Source organism: Daktulosphaira vitifoliae, unplaced genomic scaffold (genome assembly GCF_025091365.1).
Source record: "Daktulosphaira vitifoliae isolate Bord-2020 unplaced genomic scaffold, ASM2509136v1 Scaffold_4, whole genome shotgun sequence".
Lineage (NCBI taxonomy): Eukaryota > Metazoa > Arthropoda > Insecta > Hemiptera > Phylloxeridae > Daktulosphaira > Daktulosphaira vitifoliae.
In genome coordinates, this window is record NW_026099575.1 from 691,715 (window position 1) to 702,229 (window position 10,515).

Sequence of the window (10,515 nt, forward strand, 5' to 3'; positions counted from 1 at the left end):
ATCGAAGCTAATAAAGGATATTTTAACGATAAAAATGTGTCAAAGAGAATTTTATTTATTTTTTAAACTAAAGCTGTTAGAAAAGTTTATTACTCCTTCTATTTGTTGATAATTATAAAAATTTACTAAAAATAAATATTTATAGATACAAATTTAGTTATACATTCAAAAAAATTGTGAAACTATTTATGAATCATCAATCAGTTAGAATTATTATTATTATTATTATTAGTTAAAATTATTAAGAATGTAGATAAATCTATTAACTTTAAAGTGTGTAATTGACCAACTTTTTCACTTATTTTTCCTATAACTGTTTATTATATGGTTTTTGTATTCACACAACATAGCTATTTAAATATAAAATTACTTGATTTAAGTCAATTTTATATTAATATATACATTTATTTAATAAAGTAATGTAACAAAGCAAAATAACATAAAATTATAATTACAATAAGCTTGTAAAACGTAAGAAAATGTTAGGAAGTATACAAGCGTATTAACAAAAATATCAATTTAATGTAAAAATTAGGAACTTTATATAAACCATTTAAGCAATTTCTTTCATGAGAAATTATTGAAATAGTTGCCCGGCTATAATTTCTTCTCTGTGTCTTAATCTTACAGAAGGCATAAGACTCGCATTTATAGGAGTTGTGTCTCCACGAGCCATTTTTTCGGCTAACTCGACCGTAAATGGACCACAGTCATACCCATTAGTTTGACGAGTTGTCTCGCCGATTTTTAAAGTCCACGACGAAGCTGCTCCTTTTTTATCCATCTCCCAGTCAGTAAGATACTCTTTCAGTACCATAGGATAAGGACCATCATAACACTTAAGACTGTCATATGATGTCACAGTTCTTTCGGGTACGTTTACCACAGTCAATATCCAATGTCCGCCAAGTACATTCATTGGCACAAAAAGAAACTTTAATGTATGGATATCTTTTTTTATCCATCTTCTGACAGCTGGATAACCTCCTCGAAGATATGCTGGTATGAAGTCGGTAACGACAGCATGAACTTCGCCATTGGACCTTTTCACTATCAATTTGAGATAATCATTAATTGTGTCCGAAGTGTACCAAGATTTAGGGGACTTAAACGAAGGCGCGTTATACTGATCTAGTTCATTTGTGTTCGGATCATGCGTCACTTCTACAAGAGTTAAAAACTTCTCATAAATTACTTAAGCTAGCTAAATGGTTTAATATGAGTAAAATTATTCCTAGGTTTTGAAATATAAGATTAAACATAGTTAAACACAATATGTGTTATGGATGTTTCTATGTGAAATAAATATTAATGAAATCAATAAAATAAAATAATTTTACTTTACCTATTTCTTTCTTTGGTATTTCATCAATTTTGACAACGGACACGGCAGGCAACACGTCATTCATATTTGAAGGCGAAACTTCAGAACTAACTTTAGACTCTAAAAAATTAATGTATAAAAATAGTGCTTAATTGTTACAATAAACTAATGAAAGGTCAAATTTTTAAAATAGAATTATTGTCTACTTTTTATGATTTTCTCATCTTTTTCGGATGATTTTCTCTTTAAATTTGGGCTTTTAGAAGAGGATAACTCTTGTAGTTGCTCTTTTGCTCCACATTTTGTGGGTTCTAAATGAGTTATTTTTTCTTCTGGAGTTTCTTTTACTTTATCAGTAGACACTTCTGGTAATGTAACGTCATTTGACGTTGTCGCATGTAAAATTTCAGAACTAATTTTTGCCTCTAAAAGTATTTATGTTTTAAAATATAAGAAAATAATTTCAATAAACATAATATGCAAGTTAATATTTATAAAAAAAATTATTGTGTACTTTTTATGATTTTCTCATCTTTATCGGATGACTTTCTTTTTAAATTTGAACTTTCAGAAGAGGATATCTCTAGGAGTTGCTCTTTTACTTCATATTTTGCGGGTTCTAAATGAATTATTTTCTCTTCTAGTGTTTCTTTTACTTTATCAGTAGACACTTCAGGTATTGTAACGTCATTTGAAGGTTCATTATTAGCTTCTAATTCTTTAAGTATTAAGAGTTTAAAGTATAAAATAATTGTTTCAATAATCGAAATGTAGTTTAAATTTTTTTATGTACTTTTAATGACTTCATTATGTTCTTCGGATAAGTTACTTTCTATATTAGGGCCACCATTATCATTGGAAGATACTTCTATGGGTTGCTTTTTTTCATCGCATTTGTTACGATGCAAGTGATTCTTATGAAAACTCTTAACGAATCATAAGAACATATTAAATCATAGGATAAATTTTAGTTAATTTATTTAAAAAATCTACGTTAAATCAAAAGATATGTTTAGGCTACATATATATTCTATTAAATATAAAAACATGCAGAATACAATTTACTTTTCCTAATAAATATGCTGGTATTTTTGGTGCTTTGTCATTTACAATTGGTATATAACTTTTTTTGTCTGGAACTGATAGTTTCTCTCCATATTTTCCAGATTTTTGATTCCTAATAAGTGTTCCTATATCTCCTCGCTGTATCAATTTCTAGGCGTAACCAATGTCAAATTAAAATGAATAATTGTAATATAATTAATATGTTATTATTATCTTCCATAAAAAGTCTCTTTTCTTTAAAAATCTTATTGGAAATCAAAAAGATTAAAATGTTAAAATTGAAATTATTTAACATCTTTTACTAATATCTCGAAAAATAATACATTTATACAGCTGCTCTAAATAATAACAAATATTATTACAAATATTACAATTATTTCTACTACTTTGTGAGGGTCGATATATCTATACAATTTCAATTACCACTTTTTCTGCAATAATTTCATCGCTTTCAAGCTGTTTACGATAGGTTCGTTTTTTTGGTTTAGCTGTATTTGTTTCAGTGTTAATATTTCCACTAGAATTTGCTGTTAAGAGAATATTATTTTAAAAGTTATTAATTAAATAGTTAATTTTGAAAATGTTTACGGTGAAAAAATGCATTAGCGTAGATATTATATAAAAAATTTTTTAACTACAATAGAAAAGTAATTATTATTTATCAAAAAAAGAATAATCTTTTTAATCTGTTGTTATATTTTATATAAAATCGTTTTCCCATTTCTTGATAATTAGTTTAATTAATCTTAATAGTGTCTACAGTTATTAATTTCACCTTTAGACTGTCTTGATGTTTGGGGATCTTCTGGACTATCAACGACTAAATTGGAACTCATGAAACGACGATTCCAGAATTCTTCAATTCTACGTTTCACAACATTCATATTTGTTTCATAAATATGACTATCCGTATTGTTTTTGCTTGCCATATTAATAATTAGTTAAATAACTCTAAATACTTACACGAGATGATAGCTTATTTTGACGAGCAAACACGAAGTGATCCCAATGTCAACATAGACAACGTTTATATATAATAAAGTCATGATTGTCATGGAGAGTTAATTCGTTGAATTCTTTTTTTATGAGCCACTTAAATATTTGAAAATTAAAAATAATTGTTAATCAAAATCGGTCCAGCGAGAGATGAGATTGAATGGTAACAGACAAAATTATTAAAATAAACACATTATTGTAAATATAATACTTCACATCGCAGTTAAAACTATTAATTTTTTAATTTACTCATAATAAATGTATGAATAGTAAACAATTAAATAGTATAGTAGTTATCATTGTACAAATCATTAAAAACATTTATTTTTTAAGACTCTGGTTGGGTTTTAGTTTTGAATTTTATTAAAATTTAATCAGTTCCCTCATTAGCTGCATTTTAATTTTTTAACTTAGCTACTTAAGTATGACATTTTGTCATATTAAAACTGATAAATTACATTTGATTTCACCATTAAAAAAAAAAATTAATTTTTCATTCTATACTAACGTTTTAACTATATTAAAATTATTTACAAGTTTGGATCAAAGTTAAAAAAGAACAATAGTTTTTTTTGTCCTACTCTGATAGACAAATTGTACTTTTCATTAACATATTGTATTGAATTGAATTTGTAGAAATGTTAATAATAGGTGCATAGTCTTCCTTACCCAAAGAAGGAAAAATGTCAAGATTTGATAAAATTATTTTAGAATTACAAAATTCCATTAATTCTGATTAAAATGGTTTAGTATTAATTATGATCTAGTGTATGTAAAATATCATTGTGCCAGTTTTATTTAAAAGTCTTCTAGTATTTATGCATCGAGTCTAAAAAAATTTTACAGTTTATAAGAAATAATTGACAAATTATTGAAGTTAAGACATTCATGTAGCTAAATTGCATAGCTGACACGCCGTTTCATATTACGAAAATAAACAATGGGTTTAATTAAATGGGTATTAAACAGTTTATTTACAAAAATTTTAATTAACATACTTTTAAATAGTATTTTTTTGGTGTGATCTCTTACTACTAAAAGATCTTCGATTAAATTAAATAAAAACGTAAAAGATGAAAAAATAGATATGCGTATATTATATGCACGCGAGCGGTGCGCTTTATAAAGGTTGACTGATCGATTTTAAAACCGGACAACTATGCAGCCGCCGAACAACAATAAGATAAAAAGCAACAATAGCTACACTTATTGTGTAGGCTTAAACAAGTATTGATATTAATCTTTCAATGAATTCAGAGTTTTATAAGTTAATTATTTACAATTACCATTTTTAAGTGATCTTACAAATTTAGATAATTTTAAAAATTAATTTTATTATTCTATTTTTCTATTTAATGATTTGTTTTTAACTTATGTAATTTCTTTAAAATATTGTAATTATAATCTAATTAAATGCATACTATATATTATAAACATAATAATTTTCATGATGACAGCTTTTCGATCCGTTTTTGGAATTAGACACTGTTCAAAACCTGTAAATGAAGCTAACGACAATAATTATGATGACTCTGATGATGAAATTCGACTAATATTTTATATTCAATATAATATTTCAGTTTTGTTTATTTATTCAAGATAAAAAAAACCTAATACTATATTATTACAATTAGTTGTTTATAATTAACATTATATCACAAAAAAAATGTATAGGTAACCCAACCCAACTCTTTGATGAAATCATTAATTCAAATTTTACTTCTACATTTATAAATAGTTGGTTGAGAAATTAAGATTTTATGGTAGTAAATATGTTTAATATTTATTGGTAGATCATAATTCTATAATACTCATCTTTAATTTCATAAGTTAATTTTTAAGAAAATTGAAATATGAGTCATCTAATTAATAAAAGTTGTTCGGTCATTTTTTTAATACCCAATTTTTAATTTTATAACTTTTGTAATAAGTTCAAAAATAGCTAAACTAAAATATTTAAAGAAATAAAATGAGTTGATTTATATAAGATTATAAAACTTGAATAATTTAGGCTATTATCAAATGTTTCAATATTTGAGGTTGCAATTAAATTTATAAAATAACTTGCACATATAGGTAAAGAAATACTATTTAACTCATCATTATTTTATTTTCAAACTAACACCCCATCATATTGGGAAGGCTAGAAACTACCTTGCCACTGTGTAAAAGCTTTAACTAACTATGTAATATTTAGTCATCACTGCGCACCTTAATTACCTCATTTATACCACATTTTTATACCAACACTCAATATAACTAAATGACATAAGTTGTTCCGTCGTGATTTTGTGTTGAGGGCCAAGGCACGCACCACCGGTCTCGGTGGCGCTGTTGTCAACACCGATAACATCCTGCGTGTCCGTATTACGGACCAGTTGCGTTTTGTTCCACCATCGGCGCGGGCTGATGTAAGTGTGGTTTTTATTGATTTTGTTTCGTTACTTGTTTTTGGTCAGTAACGGATGTAACAAAATCATAGACACAAACGGCCAACCAATGTTTTACCATTCATAGAACATATTGATTGCAAGGCAAGACGGATACAGGTCGGTTCTTTTATAATTTTAATGTATAAAAAATATATATACTATTGTTTGCTGTTTTTAACTACTTATTATATTTGATTTTAGTAATTGAGATAAAACTTAGATTAAGTATTAATTTGTCTTGCAGTTTATGTTTTTTTCTGTAAAAGAGACAGTATTTGTTTATATTTTAATGTGAAATTATAAAAAATTAATATACAGTCCAAAATATTGAGTTTTATTGTATTTCCTTTTTTTATATTAGAATTAAAAATCCAGCAGGTTTTAAATATTGTAGTATTCAAAACATAAGTTATAACTAGTAATTATTAAATCAAATTTAAAACTAACCTTAGGTTAGGATACTTTTATTTGTTACATTCAAATTGATATACAATTAAAAAAATTTCTAGAAATATTTAATTAATTTTAAGTAGATTATCAAAAAATTATTACCCATTTTAGTTTTTAAATTTATGTTACAGTAAATTTATTTAATTATAGTTTTCAATGGCTGCTATTATTTCCACAATAGGCCTTTATTTTAAATTCTAATCCAATACAAAAGTAATTCACACCTGAATTAAGTTTTATTTTCATCATAATATACAAAAATAAAAGTAGAAGAAAATAAATATTGTAAAAGTATAGAACTCTACATAATTTTTCTGCGCTTTTCCAGTAGTAAAGTAAATGTATTTATAACATTATTAAAATTAATTTTTTGTTCTATATTGTGTTCAATGCTCAATATATTCAAATTTGATACGTTCTTGCTCAAAGTCATTTTTGTCTTCAAACTGTTCACACGATTCATTTGCACTACATTTTATTTTTAAAAAATGTTCCTCAATACAGAAAGATGAAATATCTAAAAAAACATGTTGAAACCATATCATGTGCAGTTAAAATAAATTTTAGAATTTTGTAAATAATTTGATAAAATATTAGCTTTTCCAAGTATATTGTTCAATAAAACTAATGAAAACTAAATTTAAAATTCACCATTTGAAAAAGCAATCCTTGTGCTTCTGAAATAATTTTTAATTTTATATTGAGAAGTTCTCTATCAGCAATTCACTGTAATGAGAGAATTTAATGAGTACAATTTCTAACAAGTTTATGTACACCGAGTCTATTACACGTTTATGACTTCCCCATCTTATCTCTGAAATTACTTAAGTGTTAATACTAGGCAATCAATTTTCTTTTGTTCTTCTTCAAATGTTTTTAGTCATGGTAAACATTGTTCAATTTAAATGCGGGGGTATTTTAAATAGAGTGATTAATGCCCGTATTTTTAAAAAATTAGTTCTCTCGTGTTATAATTCAAAAATAAAAGGCAAAAATGTTGGTAAAATATAAATAATGAAAATGAAAGATGGGTTATGGGTATTTGGATTTAGTGAGAACCTTATATTGTGGTTCTATCGGGGTCGTNGTTTAGTGAGAACCTAATGTTGTGGTTCTATCGGGGTCGTATGGTTTGAGGGTTTAAAACAATACAGACAAGTAGATATGAAGAAATAAAATTATGTCCTCTTTATTGAGGAATATGAGCTAATGAACTTGTAAACACCTTTAATAGGACACTGAGGTAATGGGGCGGTAATCCGACCCTCAAATACCCAGTCGAAGTGTCTATTAATATAATCAAATACACATTAGGTTTTTAAACTCTTTTTAGGCACGGGGCGGTAATCCGACCCTCGAGACCCTGTAATGTGTTTATGTAGTAGGTNTTCGAGACCCTGTAATGTGTATATGTAGTAGGTGTGAACAAACTAGCAAAATAACTCTTGATGTTAAAAGGAGATTATAGATCTATTGCTTTATCGTTCTTTACTCAGATTATTAACTTTAAATAAATGGGATAATATNGTAATAGATATTTAGCACTTATAATTTTATTTTATTTGTATTTTTATAATGATAGTTTTTTTTAATAAACCGCATTATAATGAGAGATGATAGATATAAAAACACCAATACCTGTATGAAATATTAACGCAAATTAGTAGAACAATATATTGCGCATAGATCTCTCTAAATTAATTAACTAGCCAATGAGAAGCATTGTGCAATTAAAATAATTCTCCCCCTCATAAAACAGGCCTATAAAAGAGCAATTTCTAGCTCATTCGTCACCTCATTTTTTATCTAAAAAAAATCTGGTCATTAAGCGTTTTCTGCACCAGATTGTTTCGCGTTTGTGCTCTTTCTTACTTAAAATTTTTTTTTAACTTGGTGTTTATTATCTAAATCTCTCATTAGTAATGTCATTTTAAAAAAATAACTGAATATTATTGTCATAAAAAAAAAGATATAGGACAAGGATATTAATTATAATAATAAAAAGAATGAAGAGAGATTATTATAATGAAGGATAATGAAGGAAATAAAATAAGTGGCCATATGTGTGATATTTATATTTTTTATAATTAAGAAAGAGGAATAATAATAGAATGTAGATGTTATAGTTAACGGATTGTTGAAGTACGTTTAGCTACAAGGTGAAAATATAGCATACAATATATATATCCATGAACTCTTTATTAAGATACTACCACTACGTGTGGTTTGTCGTAAAAAGTAAATTGAAGGAAAATTATATTCGGATGATTCACACCTGAGTCATATTAATTCTACAATGAAATGTGCAATGATTACGGAGGAGGATTTTACGACTCTTAATATTTATTGGTCATGCTATATGAATGGGAAACAGCGTGTGTTCATGTAATGTGCTACTGTCCAATTGTTGGGCGCCAAGCCTTAATGGCTGAATTATTTTCTTTATGTAATTGTATAATACAAGTTAAAACATCTACGTTGAACGCGTACTATTATGATCCGAATGGTGAGAAAATAGTTATTAATAACTTTTCAAATTATCCACCTTTAACAATTCTATTATTCCCTCGATAAAAGTTATTCTTGATTTATCTTACGTCTATCCTTAATTTTATGACATGCTTAGAAATATAATTTCTTACCTTGTGTCCAGCTAGTTTGATCGTTTGTTGTAAAAAGAATATAAATAAAAGAGAGCACTGACTTTTATCTACTTATTAATTTTTGTAAAATTATGCAAATTATTAAACTTGAAATATTACTTCACTGTAGTTCCTTTTTATACTTGNTTTGAAATATTACTTCACTGTAATTCCTTTCTATACTTGGTGTCTGAGTATATGTGTTACTTAATATTTTAAAATAAGAAAAATTATAACCAGATAGCTTATGAGAACCAATCCCTAGTGACACTTCATAAACTATTGTTTTACGAATAGTTTTAACCGCTAGATGTGCTAGGGTAATGACTTCAATAAACTATCGATATTTTATGAAATTGTGTATTTGATATGAGAGTCGACAGAGTTAGAGACAGGCTGGCTACACCATCGGAGATTACTCTCGTCGATGCACGGACCTTACAGAGTCAAAAACTGCTTGCCGAAAAGAACGTAATGGAATATGAGAATCAATCCCTAGTGACACGTCACAAATTATTGTTTTACCAATAATTTCAACCGCTAGATGTGCTAGGGTAATGATTTCAACAAACCATCAGTATCTTGTGCAATCAATCAAACACGTATCTACTTAAATTTAAAGTACATTCTACGATCACCTTAGTGACACGTCACAAACTATAATATTGCAATAGTTTCAACCACTAGATGTGCTAAGGTAGATTTTCGAAATGCACTTATTAAATAGACACTTCAATTGGAGAATTAAAAAATTCTTAATTGAAACAACTCACAAAATATGAAATAAAAATTTAATGTGTTTTAATATTTTATAAATAGTCAAAACTAAAAAAAAAAATAAAAAGATAAAAAGTTAAGTTATTCTTTCAAAATGACATTACTTATGAGAGATTTAGATAATAAACACCAAGTGTAAAAAAGATTCTAAGTCAGAGAGAGCACATCGCGAAACAGTCTGGTACAGAAACGCTTCATGACCAGATTTTTAGAAAAAAATAAGGTGGCGAATGAGCTAGAAATTGCTCTTTTATAGGCCTGTTTTATGAGGGGGAGAATTAGTTTAATTTGCACAATGCTTCTCATTGGCTAGGTAATTAATTTAGAGAGATCTATTGTTCTACTAATTTGCGTTCATATTTCATACATGTATTGGTGTTTTTATATCTATCATCTCTCATTATAATGCGGTTTATTAAAAAAATCATTATTATAAAAATATAAATAAAATAAAATTATAAGTGCTAAATATCTATTACANGATATAATACTTAATATACTAATGCCTATCCTTTTAAAAATATAAAGATATATCAATAAAAATAAACTATTTTATTTAATTGGGTTTAAAAATATAAGAAATACACAATATATATATATAAATTCTTACATAAAAATTACTTTTGATTATATATATTTTTTTATTTTTATCGATTTTGAGATTATGGATTTATTTTGATTGATTTGTTTGGAAAATGTTCATTGGCAATTAATGTTAGTACTGCAACTATGAGCATATATTTATTGCTGTCGTTTTTGATTTCGTTTTTTGTTTGTTGTTTTTCTTTAATTTATTTTTTAGATATTTTCTTCTTTTATTCTTTTCAGT

General features: G+C 26.6%; 1 protein-coding gene across 1 annotated transcript; it reads right to left on the reverse strand.

Moving 5' to 3' along the window:
- Positions 1 to 526: 526 nt before the first annotated feature.
- Positions 527 to 2,258, reverse strand: LOC126903788 (sentrin-specific protease 1-like). Its single transcript, XM_050682276.1, has 5 exons — positions 2,118 to 2,258; positions 2,001 to 2,042; positions 1,531 to 1,692; positions 1,346 to 1,444; positions 527 to 1,164 (listed from the first exon to the last, which is right to left on the reverse strand). The coding sequence occupies exons 4-5, from the start codon at positions 1,407 to 1,409 to the stop codon at positions 578 to 580; spliced, it is 651 nt and encodes a 216-aa protein (XP_050538233.1). The 5' UTR covers positions 1,410 to 1,444; positions 1,531 to 1,692; positions 2,001 to 2,042; positions 2,118 to 2,258; the 3' UTR covers positions 527 to 577.
- Positions 2,259 to 10,515: the final 8,257 nt, after the last annotated feature.

Bases quoted from the DNA above. Each gene is read 5' to 3' on its own strand.
- LOC126903788 (XM_050682276.1), bottom strand. From the start codon at position 1,409: ATGAATGACGTGTTGCCTGCCGTGTCCGTTGTCAAAATTGATGAAATA. The intron at 1,165-1,345 runs GTAAAGTAAAAT...TAACTCTTGTAG, and splicing joins AATACCAAAGAAAGAAATAG to AAGTGACGCATGATCCGAAC.